Below are 21,627 nucleotides of genomic sequence, written 5' to 3'. Positions count from 1 at the left end.
AATTTAGAGGTCCCTGGTTCGGTTCCAGGGCCAGCTGGAATTTTTCAGCGCGCACCAGTCACTTAGCTCTGTTTGGGGATCTGGGTTTGTCCTTTCTCCTCCTTGTTCTCCTTCTTCAGGGATTATAATAGTTTATTCTGTCCAGATCGTCTGCACTTTTTTAATTACCATCGTAACCGGAAAAATAAGCATGCCATTCAACCGTGTATGTGTTAGACAGGAGGCAGTGGATAAAACTCGTTTGCTCTAGATGTCAAACTCCTGGTTAGCTCAGTTGGTAGAGAGTTCCACTGGGAATGTAGAGGTCCCTGGTTCGGTTCCAGGACCTGCTGGAATTTTTCAGCGCACACCAGTCACCTAGCCCTGTTTGGAGATGTGTGTTTGACCTTTCGCCCCCTTGTTCTCCTTCTTCAGGGATAATTATAGCTTATTCTGTCCAGATCGTCTGCGCCTTTTTAATTACCATAGTAACCGGAAAAATAAGCTTGCCTTTCAACCTTGTATGTGTTAGACAGGTGGCAGTGGATAAAACTCGTTTGCTCTAGACGTCTAGCTCCTGGTTAGCTCAGTTGGTAGAGAGTTCCACTGGGAATGTAGAGGTCCTTGGTTCGGTTCCAGGAGCAGCTGGAATTTTTCAGAGCGCACCAGTCACTTAGCTCTGTTTGGAGATGTGTGTTTGTCCTTTCGCCCCCTTGTTCTCCTTTTTCATGGATGTTATAGTATATTCTGTCCAGATCGCCTGCACCTTTACATCGTAACCGTAAAAATATGCATGCCATTCAACCTTGTATGTGTTACACAGCTGGCAGTGGATAAAACTCGTTTGCTCTAGACGTCTAGCTCCTGGTTAGCTCAGTTGGTAGATAGTTCCGCTGGGAATGTAGAGGTCCCTGGTTCGGTTCCAGGACCAGCCGGATTTTTTCAACGCGCACCAGTCACCTAGCTCTGTTTGAAGATGTTTGTTTGTCCTTTGTCCCCCTTGTTCGCCTTCTTCAGCGATTATTATAGTTTATTCTGTCCAGATCGCCTGCGCCTTTGCATTATCATCGCAACTGTAAAAATATGCATGCCATTCAACCTTGTATGTGGTACACAGATGGCAGTGGATGAAACTCGTTTGCTCTAGACGTCTAGCTCCTGGTTAGCTCAGCTGGAAGAGAGTTCCACTGGGAATGTAGAGGTCCCTTGTTTGGTTCCAGGACCAGCCGGATTTTTTCAGCGCGCACCAGTCACCCAGCTCTGTTTGGAGATATTTGTTTGTCCTTTCTCCCCCTTGGTCTCCTTTTCAGGGATTATTATTGTTTATTCTGTCCAGATCGCCTGTGTCTTTGCATTGTCATCGTAACCGTAAAAATAAGCATGCCATTCAACCTTGTATGTGGTACACGGATGGCAGTGGATGAAACTCGTTTGCTCTAGACGTCTAGCTCCTGGTTAGCTCAGCTGGAAGAGAGTTCCACTGGGAATGTAGAGGTCCCTTGTTTGGTTCCAGGACCAGCCGGATTTTTTCAGCGCGCACCTGTCACCTAGCTCTGTTTGGAGATGTGGGTTTTTCCTTTCTCCCCCTTGTTCTCCTTCTTCAGGGATTATTATAGTTCATTCTGTCCAGATCGTCTGCACCTTTTTAATTACCATCGTAACCAGAAAAATAAGCATGCCATTCAACCTTGCATGTGTTAGACAGATGGCAGTGGATGAAACTCGTTTGCTCTAGACGTCTAGCTCCTGGTTAGCTCAGTTGGTAGAGAGTTCCACTGGGAATGTAGAGGTCCCTGGTTCGGTTCCAGGAGCAGCTGGAATTTTTCAGAGCGCACCAGTCACCTAGCTCTGTTTGGAGATGTGTGTTTGTCCTTTCTCCCTCTTGTTCTCCTTCTTCAGGGATTATTATAGTTTATTCTGTCCAGCTCGGCTGCCCCTTTGCACTACCATCGTATCCATAAAGATGTGCCTGCCATTCACTCTCGTTGGTGTTAGACTGTTGGCACCTGATAAAACCCATTCGCTCTGCTGAGATCTAGCTCCTGGTTAGCTCAGTTGGTAGAGCGATTAATTGCAAATGGAGGATTCCCTGGTTCGATACCAGGACCAGGCGGATTTTTTCTGCGCGCACCAGCCACCTAGCTGTGTTTGGAGTTGTGTGTTTGTCCTTTCTCGCCCTTGTTCTCTTTCTCCAGGGATTATTATCGTTCATTCTGTACAGCTGGCCTGCACGTTTGCATTAATTTCATAACCGCCATAACCGTAAAGAAATGCATGTCATTCAACCTTGTATGTGGAAGACTGGTGGCGGCTGACAAAACACGTTTGCTATAGACGTCTAGCTCCTGGTTAGCTCAGTTGATAGAGCGCTCCACCGGAAATGAAGAGGTCCCTGGTTCGATACCAGGACCAGGCGGATTTTGTCAGCGCGCACAAGTCACCTAGCTGTGTTTGGAGATGTGTGTTTGTCCTTTCTCCCCCTTGTTCCCCTTGTCCAGGAATTATCGTTCATTCTGTCTAGCTCGCCTGCTCCTTTGTAATAATTGCATTACCATTACATAATACTCGTTTTTTGCGTGGGGTATGGGGTATTTTTATGAGCCCGAAACCTTATGTGGTGTTCGTTTTGCTTGACTTTTTTTTTTTTCAGCAGTGAGCAAATGTTTACATACTTTTGCTTAGCACGGTCTTGCCATGACTCTTCGGGAGTGTGAACATCCGCATGAAATTTAACAATTTGGAATCTGGTATTGCTGGGGCCTTTCATTTAAAGAAATAAATTCGTAAAATAGCATTTTTTTTATTTGTCACAGCTGCATTTGGAGCCGTTAAAGGAGCCCTGCAAGGACTTTTTTACTGGTTTTTATTTTGCACCGAACCATAGCGCACTGAACGTAGTAACTTAGTGAAACTTTTCTTTTCTCGAAATTCGGTTTATTTTAAAAGTTATAGGCAAATTAAAATTAAAAAACAAGCAAGAAATAACCTCCCTCGTGACGTCCTTGGTTGCTTGAGTGGCCGTGAACTAGAGGAGGGGTAGTAAACCGAGCGAGCGCTCACGGCTGCCGCACTCCGTGTCGACGGCGCGAGAAGGCGCCACTGAAGCATGTTCTGGATAGGTTGTATGCAGCGAGCGGTCAGAGCGGCTCCTATTGCATTTGCTGCGGATTAAACACTAATTTGGCATGAAACTTCATTGGCCACAAACGACAGCAAACACGGGGTAAAGATCAGTTCAGAATGGGAGCCACTTCGCGCTGCCATGCCGCAAAACGGCCAAACCGCAAGACAAAGCTTCTCGCCGAAGGCCTTCGGAACGCTCGGAGGCGGTCGGAACCTCCTGTTCATACAACCGCAGCGCCGCCGCGTACATCCGGGACCTTTCCGTTTCGGCGCCTGATCCCACTACTCCTTTCTAGTAGGCGCCGCCTTTTCCACCGCTTGGTGGCGGGTATGTCGACGAGTCATTTCCTGTTTCCGTACTTTGTAAACTGCATTCGTTCCTTTTCTGATCTAAAATACTGAACAAAAACTACTTTTATAAATAATTGAAACGGTTCGCACCACTTATATTTTGCATTTCGACTAAAAAGAAGTTTTTAGCGGCTCTGACCAGTAGTAAGCCCAGGCCCAAAGACGTCACATTTTGCGCGCTTTCGGTACTGCGGGTCGCTTGCGTCGGCGGAGGATTTTTCCGCTTCGTCCGGTTAAAATCTGATGTACTGATGTTTAGTGACTCTCTCCGTGCCCGCTGGCTTGCCGAAATCCCCGAGAGACGTGGAAACCGTAAAAAAGGTAGACGCTTAAATATGATTGCAGGGCCCCTTTAAGAAATGAAGGCTTGGACAACAGAGGAGACAGATATATCCGCATCTACACAAAACAAGGCACCTTGCATTTCACTGCTAAGCACAATCAAAAGTAATTTACATGATTGTAATACATATAAGGTGTATACGTCGAAACGCTATTTTGTTTTAATGGTCCGGTTTTGGAACGACGTCTTCACTTATCACAAACGCTTTATGCTTCCCTTCCGTACGAGTTCAAAACTGGCAAGCTGCCGATTTGACATACTACAATAGCTGAAGCTGACCAATCGGTCAAATTCCAGTGCCGACGCACAAGCAGTACTACCTTTCAAAGCACCGCATAATCCATGTACTCAGGAAACCTTGGTTCTAGAGCGAGATTGTCGTCATCAGTTCTGACAGAAACTTTGAAAGACACTCATAGGTTAAGAAGTGGTTGGGCATTTCAGACGATGAGAATCAATACATCATCTCGAAAGGATTAGGAAATTGACACACGCACAATGCACGATTACAAATAAAGATATGTTGCCCCAAAAGATACGGTGCTCCTGAAGGTGGCTGACAACTTCAAAGGTGCGTCGCAAGTTCACACTACAACGACCTCCCCCCCCCCCCCCCCCCCCCCCCGCTTTCCAAACCCCAGGTAAAAAAAAAAAATCCTAACGCACCCTATTCAAATATTTGAACCGTAATCCGGAAAAAAAATGAAATAGGTTTGTTTTTTTTTGTGTAGGGTAAAGGTGGGCGATTGATCGATGAACGTACTGCTTAATAAATGAAAACTTTATTCGCGAATATTCTTTTCGCCGGTTAATCGGAAAAATTTAAGCGAACCAAAATTAAATTAAAAACAAAAACGCTTTCACCACATGGACGTGGATGAATACACCTTTATGAATGGCAAACTTAAGGTAAATTTTTAACCTAAAGTAAACTAGTGCGAGATTTGTGAGTCCAGACAAGTGCAGAATGTTACGCGCGTCCCGGACTCTTCAATGCCGTGTGTGTGTTCTTTTTTGGTTCAGCAGCCCGAAGGAATTCTTGTGGAAGGCGCTTTCAATCGCTGCGTCTGCCAGAAGAAATTCCGGGCTCACGTTCACAGATGAGACTCCCCTCATGTGAAGGGTTGCAGTTCCCCTATCTGAGATTGGTCCCCACCAGTGTCGCCATCTGCTGGTCCAATCAGCAGGGGTCTGCGAAGCCTGTTCTGCCGTTCAGCAGCTCGCACTCAAAAACGTAAAAACTGGTATTGTTCGAAACCTTATTGGTGCTGCCAAGTCCAAGTCGTGTCATCACCTTTCCGCAACTAGTCTGTCCAATCAGATAGGCCGCCTTCTCAAGGGGGTTACCCAAACGACTTGATCCAGCTTACTATCAAAAGACTTGTCACAGGGCCTCAATCCAAAAAGCCGCCCTCCAAAGTCCCGCTTCGCGTGCATCCCCTATATTCACAACATTTCTCATCGACTGAAATCAATAGCGCAGGACTTCAACACCAATGTGGTTTTCTCGTGCAAGTTTAAATTGGCATCCATCTGCAAAAAAGTCATCAGCCCCGGACCGGCGCACCCTTGCCAAAAGAACCACAAAACCTGTTACGTTTTTTGCCGCAAAGAGTGTGTTTACTAAATTCCTATGTCCTGTGGTGCCCGATACGTCGGCCAAACGGGGCGCTGCTTAAACGACTGCCTGAGGGAGCACGCGAACGAGGTTAAAAAAAAGCGGTCTCCAATGGTTTAAATGTTAGTCACCACCCGATCGCCAAACACGCATCGGAATGTACTTCCTGCCTCAGCCGTCCTTCCCTCTACTACAAGAATCGTCAGTCAGTCAGAGTTTTGAGAGTAAGGAAATCAAAGGAAGTGTTGCTGAGCCGGAGGGCAAGAATCGGGGATCACACCTCGAGGTATGGTCGGGAGATGATAGAAGGCTTCGCCATATTTCGATTTAAAGGGACACTCAAGCGGTTTTTGGAGAAGCTACTTTTTGGTGCGATGGTCTTAAGGAAGTGTCAGTGAATGAGTATCTTCAGTTTTAGAAGGCAGAAACGCCTATTAATCACGCAGGAATAAAATACGTGCGGACTCTTTTTTGTACTTGCGAGGACCAATGAAATTATCGTATGTTTGAAAATTTTGGCGGTCTTTTTAAAGTTTCGCTAAAAAAACAATTTTCAGTTCATTTAAATATGTTGTGCATGATAATTTCACAAGACGTAAAATATTTCTAGTTTAGAATACGCGATAGCGCAATTATCGTTTCACAAACAAGGGACTACGTTTTCTATTTGCCTTCCTCCGCGGGGGGTGAATTTCCCGTTCCCCAGGGATGCGCGGAAGCGCACGTATCTCCGCGCGTTGCAGGCCGGTCGTGCCGGTCGCGGGCCGGCCGGCTCCTTCTATCCGCAAACGTGGCGTCGGTGGTGATCGTCGGGATGGACGGCCTGGTGAAAGCTCATCGTTCCGCGTAAAAGCGCTATCCTTGACTGTGAATTTTCGTCGTGTTTCGCTATGATAACCCAGCACGTACTAGAAGGGAACATCCACCTACTCGTGCGGCGATGTCGTGGCGGCACTCTCAAGATAGCAGAAACGCCCGTGCCGTCGTGTTTGTTTACTTCGACTACAGTGGTGCTTTCTAAGCATTTGTGTCCTCGAACATCGCCCGGATTTCTGATTTGGCGCATTTCATGCGTGTGCTCAAGTTCAAGGTATTACTGGCGCGTATCGTATAAAGGATGCGAATTTTCTCGCGTTTTCATTGCTGGAGAAAAGTGATTAGTGTTAGCAATCCTGAACGCTCGCAACGTCTATCTGATCACGAAATCATATTTCTACGTTGCTATATCGCTTCTAAGATTACATGTCTTTTATAATCGTAGAAAAGGCGTGTGGCCATATTTGTACTATTGGTAAAGTCGTGTATTAGAGTCGTGATCGTCCAAGACGGCGCTGCATCTTTTTATTTTATTTTTTTCATTTGCTGTACCCTGCAAGCCTACCAAGAAAAAATAATAAAGCTTTAGACTAGAAAACTGTCTGTCTATATTCTGTTACGGCATTGAGTAGCAGTGCGTCCCCTTTTTAGAGGGTCCGCTGAAACAGCTGACGGCGGCGTATAGAAGCGGTCGCCGTGCTGACGACCCGCTGCCCTTGTTGTAGTGGTTGCAGGTGTGTGTACGCGCAGCGCAGAGCGGTAGCTCCGGTTGCAACGGACGCATTCGTAGGTACGCGCTCGTTGCACATGTCTGAACCAGCCTTCCCCCCGTCCTCCCGAGGCGAAAGTCAACGTGGCGACATCGTTTGACATCACGTACCAGAGGTAACGCTGCGATGTCAAACGTTGGTTTGGTTACGACTTGCCCCAACCGCAAATCGAAGAACGCCCGAAAAGGTCTGCGTTTCGTCGTCCTCGGAACCCGATCATGACTCCCAAGCGCTGCTATCGTCCACATCGCACGTCGGAGTGGCGTCATAGGAAATCATCCCCAGGTCGGCTGTCCGCCGAAGAACTTCAACCTCTAATGGCGTCAGGTCCTCGAGCGTAGAGAACTCCGCCATGATCGAAGCTCGAATGACAAAGAGGTTCGGCCGATGCGGCTACCTCGGGATCACTGCGCGACGGAACGTTGTCCAACGCCATTGGCCCGAGATCCTTTTGATAAGCGTGCGACGACCAATGAGAGTGGTTTCGTTTTCGGATGGATCCGACGTTTGGCGGCCTTCAATTACATTTTTATTGAAGAAATAATCACCGTATGACTATACTTTTTGGTTTTTAGGGATACTTAAGGCGTTTAAATTCAGCTGTCATTATCAAAACACGAACTCAAAAACCACTTGACTGCCCCTTTAAGGACAACATCGGTTCCCCCTCCATGGGCCTTTCGGGGAAAAAGATAAGATTCCTTAGTTGAGAGCTTTCTCTCCCCCACGTTTCCGACAGCGACGTACCCTTGACGGCATAGTGCTCCCTCTTTCCACCTTTTGTTTCACCCTCTCCCTTTTCCTGTATATAAGCAAACTCTTGGTGTCAATAAATGTTGCTAGTTGGAAGTTTGTGGTTGTCCGTCCTTTCTCGTTTTCTTCCTCACGTTTAATTATTCTATACCAACCCGCTCATTCTGTCCTTATATAGACTCTTCTCTATCATTTAATATACTTGTCAATAACATTGTCAACGTCTCTTTCCGTACGTTGGGTGTTTTATCCAGAATCACGCGTGAGTTTTCCATGTCGGCCTGTATTATAATTTTGATTAATTAGGTCTAAGCTGGAGTTTTCCTCTGTTGTGTGGAATTCTATTTGGCGTACGCACCAAGAGTCGATTGAGAATGTCCAGAAATGTTTCGAATTTTTTACGACCAGTGAGTCGGTCGCACTGTTTACTTTGAATATAGAACACCTTTAAAACGATACAATGGTTCAACTTTGAGTGCCAAACGACGCGACAGAGATATCATATTTTTGTTCAAATGTGTTCACGAAGTCATTGATTGCCCTAGCCTAACTTCAGCGGTAAATATTCATGTTCCGAAAAGATTTTTGCGAATTTCTCTCCTATTTTATGTCAATCAACTCTCCCAAACCTGCCCCATGACACGCATTCAGACCTTGTATATACTTTCGATACTTCCTGCATCTATGTTTTTAACCCATATTTTACAGCATTCAAGTTTTCTCTTACAAATCTATAAACTTTAAGCCATATTTTGTAATGTACAAGTTTTCTCTTCTGAATCTGTAGAATTATTCTTCCTTTTTAATGTATGTTAATTGTGCATCATTACAAAGCGAAAGCCGTTCATGACAACAAGGTACTGCGGTGGGCTAGTTGGTTCATACTTAGTGTTTGAACAGCGCAAAGACGACAGGAAGATAGAAGAGAAGAGGCCAGGACGAGCGCTGACTATCAACTGATGCTATTTATTCAGAAGAGGATGAAGTGCGCGAGACTCGAGAGTGCCAAAATGCACTTTTTTCATCAAACACACGCGCGGCAGTTTTTTGCACGGGAATGGCCTGTGCCAGCAGGCGTCACATTTTCTCTAACCGAAGGCGCAACCAGAAAACAAAAGAAAGAAAAGAAAAGAAAGAAAAGAAAAGAAAGGAAAAGAAAAGACAAAAAGAAAAGAAAAAGGGGAAAAGCACGTGCTATAGTTTGCTGACCCAGGCGTGGTAACCTTCGCCACCTGGAGACCATTGAGCGTGCGATTGCCGCCTTTCTTCTTTTAGGAGCCTTTGTGTAGATTCTGCGCATTGTGATCTCCAGTGGTCTTCGCCTGATGGAGACCAAAGATCTTGGAAAGTGTCAACTAAACTAAGGCCTTTCCCGCACATGCCTAGGTTGCTCTTCAAGGTATTCTATTTCTTTGGCAAGCAAGGTTATTGATGGAGAGCTGATGGCTCCTTCCCCTCTTTTGTATATCGAAAAGGCCTCCACGATCATGAGCCGTTCATGAGCACAAAAAATAAACGAAGAAATGAATGGATGAAACGACACGCAGGAAAAAGTGCCTCAGCCGCTCAAAGAAGCTGATAGTTCTTGAAGTTCTGAAGACAGTGCAGATTGCTGAGGAAGCCATTTATTTTTCTGGCAGATTTCGATACTACACACATCTAGGAGTACTGTAAATCTTTTTCCGTAAAACAATGAGTGAAAATCTGCACCTGCACTTGGGAAGCTCAAACTTTCTCCAAATGTGCATTGAGATGGTGGGCTGAACCTTGGAAAATTTTCCAAGGTTGAGCCCTTACGGGAGCCAGAGTTGCGCGTCCGTTTTCCACGTGCCACCGCGCCGCTATTCGCCGAAATCAGATCACGTGAGGACCAAAACCCAAGTGCCGTGCAGTAAAGCCACTGGTACGGCCGCTTCGCCGACGTTACTACACGTGCTCCGGCATATGTTCCCCGGCTTTGGCCTCCACCTCCTCTCCTGTTTTCCAGGGGAAACGAAGGAGCGCGCCGCCAACGCGCGGCGCCGCTACTCGCCGAATTCAGTCACGTGACGAGCAGAATCCTGGGCCGTGCAGGAAAGCCGGCGAATCGATGATAAACACCACCCTGTAACCGCGAAGCATGTTACAGGGTGGCGCACCTCGATCGCTCCGGCCAGAGGCATTCTTGGGTCAGTTGTACGAAAATGTATTAGACATTTTCCCCTTGAAAGTGCCGTCCCCCTCTGTGCTGTCAGTTTGTCTTTTCCTGACCACGCCTTAGCATTTTTACGCCTCTTAATAATAATGAAATTGCGAAGAACGAGTATGTGCACGCCCCATTTATGGCAACCGCGTTAGCGTCCATTTTGCCATATTTCTCGCTTTATAACTTCAAAGCCACAAAAATATCGCATTATTTTTTTTTTTGCAGATTTTGTTAGCACATATTATAAACGTTAATGTCGGAGAGTTTGAAGGATATTAAAGACGGCCTTTTTTGAAAATGATTTTCAAAATAGTGCATATTTAGTTAAATTTACCCTGTGTGAAAAATCCTTGTAAATTTCTCCCGCTAACCAGGAGAACAATAATTCATGCACATATGAACTACATACAGGGCAACACACTGGCAAAGTTTGAATACCTTAGCTGTTAAATAAACGGAGAAACATATTTAATTTAGAGCCGTTTTGGGCTATGTGCGGTATTTGCGACTTTGTTTCTCGAAATAACGGCCCTAATAGTCGTTGATTGATACTTTTTTGTCATTCCTTCCTGTGCCTAACTTGTGAGTAAATATTTGTAGACCCAAAACCAGAATAGTATTTTCTTCCTTTTTTTTTTTTTGGGGGGGGGGGGGGGGGGGAGGGGGAGGAAGTTGCCTGAAATGCCAACATCGTGCGCTACGCAAAACGCGCACGTGACTGCGAGGATGCTTACAAATATTTTTTCGCAACTACAATTTTTTTTCTCCAAAGCAAGGCTTGGTTTTACTCTTCTAAGCAAGGATCACACAATTTTTTTTTTTGCAGCAAAATTAAAAATTGTTACCGGACATGCATGGTTGTTCGATTTTATCAGAAAACGCCCTCTAGATGAACGTGACTTGTCAAGCTATCTCTGATCTTTGATAACTGTGCCTCTGGGGAGGCTTCTTCCGAGAGGCACAGGCGTTCTCCACTAACTCAATCGTCTCGGAACATCCGCCATTGACTGACTATAGTTAGTTTGTTTCATTTCATTCAGGAAGAGAACCACGCCTTGAAATTTCACAAGGTTAACCCCGCAACCTAAATGCAGATTCGGCGAAAGAGCTTTTCATGCGCAAGCCTTGATGTTTTCAGCTCGTTCTGGAGCGTAAGATCCACTCTGATATCACCCCATAGAAACCCTCGAACGCTAATAAACATCTTTGCGGCCATTCTAAAGATAATAATATGGAAAGTCTTGTTTGAAAAAATTTAAACTTTAGCATTTTTTAAGTTTTCACTAAATTGTTCCGAGGGTACTTTCAATAAAATGTGTCGTATGAAGCGAATTGATGTTGAACCTTTCATAGCGGTGTTGGGCCGTTCACTGTACCGGCATCTTGATTTTACTGTCAGAAAATAAAAGAAAAGCTAGTATATTTTAGAGCGAAACATTAAACCTTCGTATTTGTTCATTTAGCACCCGGTGCAAGATGGGCCACCGGGGGGTTCCCATGACGAGGCCCCAGGATAGCTTGGTATGTCACAAGGTTAAGAACGGCTCTCACCGCTCACGGGTGCGCTCGCTGCAGGGAGTGCTTCAGTCAGGACCCTGGTGTTCTTCGACGTTGAGACAACCGGTCTCCCAGCCTCGGGAAAGGACGTCGGCATCACGGAGCTGGCGTGCGTGGCCGTCTCCAGGGAGCACTTCGAAGCGAGCAGGGGGCTGCCATTCAGAGTCCTCCATAAGCTGGTGCTTTGCGTGAAACCGCAGGCCCCGATGGATCCAGTTGCTGCCAGAATATCCGGTGCGCTGCCTCTCTGCTTGATCGCAGCACCTCGCTAGCCTGAAAAGTGGGGACTTGGGGAAGGGTGGCCGTACGAGTTTCAGAAAGTCGGGGGTTGCTGGGTCATTTTAGAAACGAAGCCACTGTTGAGTACAGTAGCGTAGCCAGTAACTTTTTTTCAGTGATGGGTCGGCTATGCAATTGGGAGTAAAAGGAAAGGGGGAGTGGGTTTAAAACCAACCCCCTTCCCCCACTCACCCGCCCATCTTCCCACCCACCACCACCACCTCGTCCTCTACGCCAACCGGTTGAGAAAATCTGGCGAAATGTGACACGTCCCCTGTGGGTATATACAGGGGTGGAAGCGCTGCGCCAATCACGCCATTGTGCGCCAATTCACCTTCGCTGTGGCAGTCTGTCGCTGTGGCAGTCGCTGTGGCAAAACTAGAAAAAAAAATATTTTTACTTTTGTTTTGACGACACAAGGCGCCAAGTGACTATTTCATTTGGCGAGAATGATCATGATTTATTCCGGACGAGGAAAATAGACACAGTGTTCCGTTTCGTTTCATGTTCTTGTACTTTGATGAGCTGTCAATCGTCAGCAAGACGAAAAAGAACCGCGCGAGTTGGTTGTTCTTTTATTGTTGTTCAGAAATATACCGTATTTGGACGAATATAAACAACACGTAATAAACGTCGTGTGTTTATTTCCGTTCCTCGTAGCAGTACCTTCGAGGTACTTGTTTGGGCACGTTGCTTTGTGCCGCCAGTGCCACAGCTCAGCCAACAACTGCGTGTATTTAAACTTGAGGACCAACCCGCTCGTTCTGTCCTAACTGCGTGTAGTTGTCTGATCTTCGAAAATGGGAAATTCACACGTGACTTCGTCAGCTAAATCATAATTTCGTCGTTTACTTTTTTTTTTGTTTCTTTATTTATTTATTTATTTATTTTTCGCAGTGGCGTTGAGCATGGCCGCGTGTATTCCAAGTACCGCATGCAATACATCACGTATACTGTAAAGTATCGTATGAACGCTCGTCCCCGAGAAATCGCCCATTTAAGATTTTGGGGCTGAATATGTATAAAATAAAAATTCCGAAACATCGAACCCCCCGATTCGAGCCGGATATCGATCACGTGATTTCCGACACATCAACCGCACGATCTGCAGTATTGGTACGTGTGACAAGCGTGTTCGCCGCGGGTTTCCTCGTGCGTATCACGCCGTGACACGCAAATTCCTAATTCGCTCCAGCGTTTTTTTATGTCTTTTTTTTTTTGCGATTTACGTGCGTGATATTGGTCCCGTGACAGCCGAGTTCGTAACGGGTTCTTGCGTGTATATCGCACTGTGAAGCGCGAATGTTATTGCGTCTGCGTTGGTACGCGTGACAGGAGAGTTCATAGCGAATTCCCGCGTACTTATCGCACCCGTGCTTATCACAAATTTTGCTATCGCATCCCGAACATCACAGCATACAATTCACCGTTGATCTTTTCAATTTGGGTGGGCGGTCTTTTAGGACTTTACGATATGTAAACGTACCTATAGGAGCCTGCTGGCATGTTTTCGCCTGTCATCTACTCTTTGGGGAAAGCGATAACTACTCTACAAAAGTCAACAAACATTTTGCACAATCATTCGTTGTTTACGTCTTTAGGGTGTTTGCTTTTGCCGAGACCGCTTACGCGCCCCTCGTTCCTGTCGTGAACGTAACACTAAAAGCGATGATTGGTTACTTCATCTGGAAACTTTCTGTAAACAAATCTGCAAACACGTACGTGGCGAATACACGCGCTGTCACACAAACAGCAAACCAGCGGCAGGTCAATGGGAACAGTGGGAATGTCCCGCTGAACGACGCAAACCCTAAATAGTTGTGCTAGAAAGCATTCGTGCAATTGACTTGTGACGAAAGCCTTCCAGTTTATGGCCTTTCTTGCTAGTTTTCTCAGTCACTTTTTGTTCATCACTATTCGAAACAAGCTTTTTTTTTTTTTATTCAGTTCAGTCATGCATGTTAAGCGTGTATGTATGACCAGGAATCATATCATGAAGTTTTCAATATTTTGCATTTGTACTTTTATCAGATAGAGTATTTGTACTCTTTACCCTTAAGTACTGGAGTGCGGAGAGCAAGTTCGTCTGCTTCCGGCACAGCGGTTGCGATGATGTCAAAACGCCGAGCTCTTATCGGCCGATTGAAAACAATAGTGGGTGAACCTCAAGTCACCTAGCATTAAGGTCTACCCTTTATCCGTCCAATCAAAGCCAAACAAAACTCATTGTCGTTTAGACGTCACCGCAACACCTGCTCACGAAGCATACGACTTGATATTCGCATACATTTATGTTTACTAAACAGGAACTTGGGATATTTTGATTTCCTAATTATGAAAGCTGTAGTCAGTAGGTATTGAGATTTAATTCATTCCATACTATCGCATCATGAAATTGTTTTGTTTTAAACTTATGGAATGTAGTTTGGGTTGTCAGATTGGTACGACGTTTTGTTTTCATGAGGCTTAAGTGTGCTTCTTTTGTGGACTATGCCTTCTGTTAAAAATTCGTAAGAGGAACCAACGCGCTACCAGGACAGTTTAGAATAGGTGTCATTCGGATAAATGGCAACTACGCTAGTTGCTTTTTTATGCTATTCGCGACTCCAGCGAACTAAAGGGGGCGCGCTGGTCTGGCAAACTGGCGAACGAAAGGAGGTCGTTTTCGTCGTTCAGCAGGCGGATCACCATAAATGTTTTGCACTGCAGCGTAAAATCGGTGTTAGATATGAAAGCAAAAGCAATTTTTCGACGGTAAAAAAACGTTTGGTACTGCGTAGGAATGACACGGCGGAAGCATAAAGTAAGTTACTGGAAACGATGTTTGTTTTTATGCTTTCTACAAGAATCAAGCAGCGATAGCAGATGAAAGAGTAGAAACGAAGTCCTCTCTTGAGCTTCTAGGCGTTGCCGCTACGCGGCGTTGGTTTCCCTGGAGTTGCCAATAGGCTGAATAGACTACTTCCATAAAGCCCTGCATGCAACACGGCGCGCGTCGCACTCTGGGAACTAGTTGGCCAGGGAGGAGAGTGGCATGGTTTCGGTTTCGATCCACACGTCGACAAGAGATGATACACAGAGCGTGGACTATTAACGGCCGTTATCTCATGTTTTCTGGTCCCGAGAGCGTCATTTCTTGCCTCTAAACTAACCTAAATGGCCAGATCTCGAAGCTTTAGCACAAGAAAGCAAAAGTCGAGCACTTGTTTGAAGAATTCGCACCGTTCGCTGGAAGTGCGCCGGACGGGAATGAACCCCTCCCTATGCGGTGCGCCAAACGAACGAAATTATTCAAAGCGCATTTGACGGTTGCTAATGGCCATACTATTTTTTATGTGTTTGCTTTCTTACTGACTGAGTATGCCGAGATAATTTCATACGCACCGTTCAGGCACAGATCTTGAGCGTCAGTAAAAGCTCGTCCAAAAGGGCTTAGCGAGGAGTAGGGGACGCTTGTTAGGGCTTCCGTCGTAGCTAGCCGATCTCAGCGTTTGCGAAAGCTTAATCTTCTATCAGCATAAAATTGGAGTCGGAGATATATGATGACACGAGGAAGACAACATAGTAACTTTTGTGCAGTAGTAAGGCCGAATTTATTGCGTTTCCTTAAAAGTTTATGCGTCAACGCTGGGCTCAGCTTTGATACTCCTGTGAGGATGCGGCTTGGTTTTCGCCCAATGAAGTAACACGATGCGGACGTGGGGCAAACAAAATACGTGTAAGGCTCAAGGTGACTAAATTTCAGTTGTAGTTCACTGGTACTAGACGGAAATATTGAAATCCGAGCTCAAAGATGCACTCGTGGGGTGAGGTGACTGGGCGACGTCTTACTACGTTTGCATACGCACGCATAATATCCGGTGTTTCGGGAACCAAGGAAAGTGCCCCGGTCTTCGTTTTGTATCGCTCGAGAATGAGTGTACTGTACATTCGTAAAAAGTCAGATAATCAAAAGCGCAAGCAGCGCGTTTGGTCGCGGCGTGATAGCAGAGATGAATAAGCTGCTCAATCGAAACCGAAACTGACTGGCCAACTAGTCCCCAGAATGCACTGCGTGGTATTTCGCCGCGATGGGGCGCGTCGGTTTTGGAAGGAGTCCATTATGTTTAAGGGAAGGGTATGTTTGGAAATGGTTCTGGAACTTTACATAGAGATGCTTTTTCGTTCAGATATTTTTTATCTAAAAAAGCACCTCTGCGCTTATAGCCCCAATTTTGACCTGAGTGACCAGCTCCAAGATTTACTTATTCCGCTAATAAACTCGACTTTTGTAGCTGCTGAGCTGCTCCAAGGGGCATTTTTCTGGCTTCCCCACCTGCTACAAATGACTGAAGCTTCCACCCCTGTACATACTGCCTAGCGTACACCGGAGAACCTGTATCCTGCTTTATGTAGGGGGAAATGCTGCTTTCCTGCTGCTCTTGGCCAGCACTATTTTTTTTTAATTATTATCGTTCAGCAGTATGCACGATCAAAGAAAGTGGACTGATTTCAGAGATTCAACAAATTGAAGCCTGGGTGGAGGACGCAGCTAAAAATGAATGGTGAATTCTGCTGCTAGATCCGGAGCTGTTTACAAAATCCCCCAGGGAAGCAAAAATCCGCTCCGTGGGACCCGCTCCAAAGCGACGAGCGGACTCTCAATTTTGGAGCGACCCGCCCGTGGCGGTGTGCCGTTTACAATGGCCGCTGCTCGAACTTGACGAGCCGACCAACGCCTCAGCCGACTGAGCTTTCCGACGACTAGTTCCTACTGTCACTGTTCAGCTGCGGAAATAACACCCGACACAGGCCGGGCGCAATATCCGTACCGCGAAGCCCATGTCACAAATAACGAGGAAGACGTACGCGTTCGCCACCGTCACATACATTTCGGCCGCCTCAAAGCAGCGGGGCGCGCACAGCGATCGCCATCGGTGGAGATCAGATTGCTGGTAAGACTCGAATAAACAGAAAGAGGTAACAGTCCATCACTTGCACGATCGTTGTCAGCTTGTTCTTGCTTTATTGCACGAGAAAACGCTGGCGGCATGCAATGTAAAAACGTAAACCATCAGTTACAGCAAAATGAACAGGCCTATCCTTGCGTCTGCTCCCTTCAAATTTTCTGTCGTTCTTTTTCTCGTTTCGCCTCTCACGATGACAAATATCAGCGCTTGTGATTTGCCACGCTCCAGTCCCGGCTAGCACCCCTGATCTACGGAAGGCAGGAGCGTTCGAGCCTTCACGGTCTCACGTAAACAACCGATGCACCCGAACAGATTCATCTCGACGGCCTGACCGGTCTGGCGACCTCACCGCGCATGCGCACAGCCCAGTTAAAGGAAATGATGTAGTGCGCTTCTGTCAGCTTTCGCCAAGCTCCGTGCAATCCCACGGATCAAGTTCAGCGGGGTTGGAGGCGCCCCACGGGGCGGGCGCTGCCACAAATCTACGAGCGGAAGATGGCCGACTTGAACCGGATCTGCCAGCTGAATATGATTGCTCCAAAGGAGGCGCTTTCCAAATCTGCGAGCAGAATTCACCATAAGCTACAGGACGCAGCCTAAAACAGCAATGTGGTTCCAGCCAGAATGCCCGAAGGGTATGGTGAAGAATGCGTTTCTTCGATATGATCCAGTGAGCTGCACAGCTTCCACTGGGTGGATATGCACCAAAGGGAAGCTGTACAGCTCCCCTGGGTGCTGTGCGGAAAAGGGAAGAACAGTAAAACCTCGTTAATTCGGATCTCATGGGGCCGGAAAAAATGTCCGAATTATCCGAAAGTCGAAATATCGAAAAAAAAAAAAAAAGAAAACAGCGCGAAAACGTTTCCCTGTGACATACCTTTATTTTGAGAAGAAATCCGTTATTACCGCCTGCTTTCTGGACGACACTTGGGCGGAGACGGCAACTTTCCTTAGCGCGGTCGAGTGCTCCACCGCACTCGCACTGTCGGAGCTACGCATCCCGTGTGCTGACAATGTAGCACAGCAAGGCCTCTTCTAGTTTCGGGTGCACCACCTTCCAAGGCCGCTTTCTTTTCGCGTTGAACTTCTCGCTCTCGAAAACCCGTAGGATATCGGCCTCAATTTTCACGTACGTGGCCAAACTGCTTCTCTTGACATCGCAACTTTCCGTCACTTGTCGAGAGACGCCGTCCTTCAAGGCCCTCAGTATTTCCACTTTCGTCGATAAATTCTTAGCCTGGTACAGTTGCAACGGAAAACGAGTAGCAAAACTGACCAATAATCGGAGCGGCGAAATCGCGACACCCCGCGCTGTTTTTCCCGAGCGCGCCGATGGCGAGAGTGTCAGTCACGTTGCATTTTGCAACGCGGGGTTAAAATGGCGGGCTTTAGGATCCCCGCGTTAAGGCATAAAACGTGACTGTCACTCTCGTAATCGGCTCGCTCGGGAACAATAGCCCCGCGTGTCGCGATTTTGTCATTCCGGTCGTCGGTCACTTGTGGTACCCTTTTTCCGTTGCAGCAATGCTTCTGCCGCTTCCAGGCGAGGAGAGTAAGGCGCTGAAGCACGGCAATCTAGAGCAAAACTGGTGCGAAACACGGAGAACCGGAAGAGCAAAGAGCCATGAGAAAACCGGAAAAACCGCGTGTGCACCTCGGATGGATAGCGGTCATACTCTTTGGAACGGACGGTAGCTAGCGCCACCTGCCGAGTTCGTCCGAATTAACCATACTGCGCCGCGTTCCGTCCGAATTAATGAGCGTTCGCTGCCATTGACTAATACATACGTTTGACGGGACCAGATCGGCAGTTCAAATTATCCCAATTTCCGAATTAGCGGGGTTGAATTAACGAGGTTTTACTGTATAGGATGAACTTGTGAAACTGTTAGCTCATTCTTTGTTACATGTCACTTCCGTTTGAAGCTTCAAAACTCAAAAATCCAATGAAACGCACACGAGACTGTTAGCAAATAAGTCAATTCCGACTATACTAGACATCAAACGAACTAACGAAGTTATTGTCGTGAAGTGCAGTCATGTCTTGTGCCCACATCACTGTTGATAAGATCAAACCACTGCCTATATTATGTGGTGGTTTTCTCAGTGAATGTGTGTCGGTTGTTGCTAAACTCGTATCAACTGCCAAATACCTTTGGATCGGCTAATATGTAGCAATCTTTAATAAAAGGGAAAATATATTTGTTAGCGAAATTTCTTAATCTTAGCACTTTCTTGAATACAATTGTTTACCCTAACACGAAGAGAAAAAACAAACAATACATAACGTCTTGAATAGCGTCTTTCTGTTTTTGAACGGCGGATTCGCAAGGGCTGACTCTGGACATGCTGGGAGGTCAGCCGCCCTTCCGTGATGTTGTGCCGGTCCTTGGCTCCTTCCTGGCTCTGCTTCCGGCTCCTACGTGCCTCTTGGCTCACAACGGAGATCGCTTCAACTTCCCCATCTTGGCGGTGAGCAGAATCAAATGTTTTTGTTTTATCGAACAGGCATGAACAACAGACGAAAGGTTACTTTTATCCAAAGATTTACTGAAAAACCATGCATTGTGCACAAGTCATGAAGGCAACAAGAATTTACATTGTGGCCAATGTATATTTACACTGACTAAAGTTATTCACACACTTATCAGCACCACTTTTGCCTTCATCACAAGTCCTAAAATTTTCCCTTGCCCTCTTGCTCATCTGTGACACGTATCTTTTTATATATATATATATATATATATATATATATATATATATATATATATATATATATATATATATATATATATATATATTCCAATTTCTTGTTTCCTGCAAGAATAAAGAATGGCATCCTTGCAGAAGAACTACTTTTAACCTTTTTTGTGATATATTTACGCATATACAATAGGCCCGCCTGTCCGTAGATTTTTTTTCTTAGAGATGTCCGCATCTCGAGAGTGAACACTTTGGCCGAAGGGTCATTGGCCGCATATTACACACTAATCATTTGCATTGTATGTTTACAATGTGATAGTAATGAGCACTGCAAACTTTGCCACCTTAGTTTATGTTGCATAAATGCACGTGCCAACATGCACATGGATCTTCTTGTTAACGGTATTTTTCTCGTATTCGCAATTCTCTACCCAGGGAGAACTGGACCGTGCCATGGGAAAGACAATCGGGAGCCTCAACGTCGTCTGCTGCGACACCATCGCGGCTATGAAGCACGTAGTTTGGAGCCAGCGAGCTTCAGGAAAAACAGTGTTGCAGTCACTTTCATTTTCGCTAGATGCTCTGCACACGCGGCTGTTTGGTGCTCGCTCCAAAGATCACTGTGCTGAGCAAGACTGCATAGATCTCATGAGAGTTTGTCACTATGATAAGAAAGCATTCCTCGCCTTTCTAGACAGCCGCATCAATACAGGCCCGGTCATAGGGAAAACAGGCCTCATCTTGCAGCCTGATGTGAAGGGCACTGATACTCACCAGCACATAGACCATACGGCGCTCATGGGATATCCGCTTCCAACACCTTGGCACACGGGGGTCAATGCAGACTACTGGCTTTACAGGAACTGGGGATCCCCAATCCCTAGGGCAAACGTGCGACTGGCATTCGAGTGCCTCGACAATGCCATTGGTACTCGTTCTTTCCTCAAGGACAGGGACATTGCAGAGCTGAGGTGTCTGGTGCCCTTCCTCGAGGTGTGGGACCAGCTGGCACCAGGGGCGCAGGCAAAGATTTTTGACAGGCTCCGGCTCTTCTGGATGGCTGCGCAGGACGGCTGGGCTGTTGCTCTCGCAAATTACACGGACCCCGCCACTGCGCCGCTTCGTGGAGAGCTGCCGCCGAGCAAGCTCCGATCGGACTCACCATCCTCGTGGAGCCAGTTGAGGATGACCCGCTAACAGAAGCAGCAGTGCCAGCGGGCAACGCTCTGGAGAACCCACAGGCCTCTGCCAGTGTAGAGTTTCATGCTTCGTCTGGATTGCTTGTATGTTTCCTCTCGATATATTTGTATGTCCACATGAAGCTTTCATGAGGACTATTTTTTTAATGTGTTACAGGCATTATGTTTCATAGTTTTCGAGACAAATTCATGTGTGGTCCTCCAGTATATTCAAAGATTGAGTTGGATCACTTATGTCATCTTTTAAGTTTTTAATATCATTGTAGGTCACTTCAAAAGTTAGGAACATTTAATAAAGTACCTTTTTAGTAAAACCTCATCTTCAGTCTTTCATATGGCACTTTGACTGGCTTCAGGGAAGATATATTATTATCCACCATTTTAGAAATCACTGGCGCGGTGCCTACAGAAAACGGGGTTCGAGGATTCCAAGGATGCATGCAACAATGCGCGGATTACGAAAAGAAGAAGCACCTTAGAAATAACTTTGGGCAAAAAGATACAATGGGAACAAAATTGGAGACTGGGGCAGCCCAGGTCACTGCAGCTCAATAGAGCAAGCAGGATCTTCTTTCGTCGAGCAAGTGCCCGCGCTTGCCAGGGCATCTGCTTGCGTATTTTTGTAGAACAGAACAGCTTTATTTTCATGGGTAACCATGTCTAAAGTACAACTAACGTGCCGGTATAAGCCTCAGGGGTTGTGTACCTAGTTCGGCAGGTGGCGAAGTCTCGGTATAATTGTATTCAAAATTTGGTATACCTATTTACCTTCAAAAACATGCTTAAAAAGGAAATGAACGGCTATAATTTTGATACATGACACAATAAAACCGAAAGTGTCAACTTATTGTTCTAAGTTTCGCAGTTTTTTTTAAGTTCCTTATTAGATTTTTTTTAAAGCAATGACTCTAGTAGGTTGTTGAAAACATGTGGCACATAGTACATCCGCGTACGCTAATTATATCTTGTTCTGACGCGTGGTACATTGAGACGAAGTGATGG

General features: G+C 46.1%; 1 protein-coding gene across 3 annotated transcripts in view; it reads left to right on the top strand.

Annotated features, from left to right (window-relative positions):
* The window catches only part of LOC8036074 (three-prime repair exonuclease 1-like), a 34,545-nt gene extending 13,613 nt beyond the window's left edge, over positions 1 to 20,932 (top strand). The window contains exons 2-4 of one of the 3 annotated variants that reach the window (XM_040214897.2): positions 11,571 to 11,729; positions 19,056 to 19,195; positions 19,862 to 20,932. In XM_040214897.2, the coding sequence (XP_040070831.1) occupies positions 11,571 to 11,729; positions 19,056 to 19,195; positions 19,862 to 20,623 (1,061 nt within the window). In that variant the 3' untranslated portion in view covers positions 20,624 to 20,932. Of the gene's footprint in view, positions 1 to 11,513; positions 11,730 to 19,055; positions 19,196 to 19,861 lie in introns of all 3 variants that reach the window. The other 2 variants (XM_029967147.3, XM_040214898.2) reach the window with 2 other exon arrangements.
* The last annotated feature ends 695 nt before the right edge of the window (positions 20,933 to 21,627 follow it).

This window comes from Ixodes scapularis, unplaced genomic scaffold, assembly GCF_016920785.2.
Source record: "Ixodes scapularis isolate PalLabHiFi unplaced genomic scaffold, ASM1692078v2 PGA_scaffold3__209_contigs__length_174095766, whole genome shotgun sequence".
Classification (NCBI taxonomy): domain Eukaryota; kingdom Metazoa; phylum Arthropoda; class Arachnida; order Ixodida; family Ixodidae; genus Ixodes; species Ixodes scapularis.
This window is presented reverse-complemented; position numbering and strand designations above follow the sequence as displayed.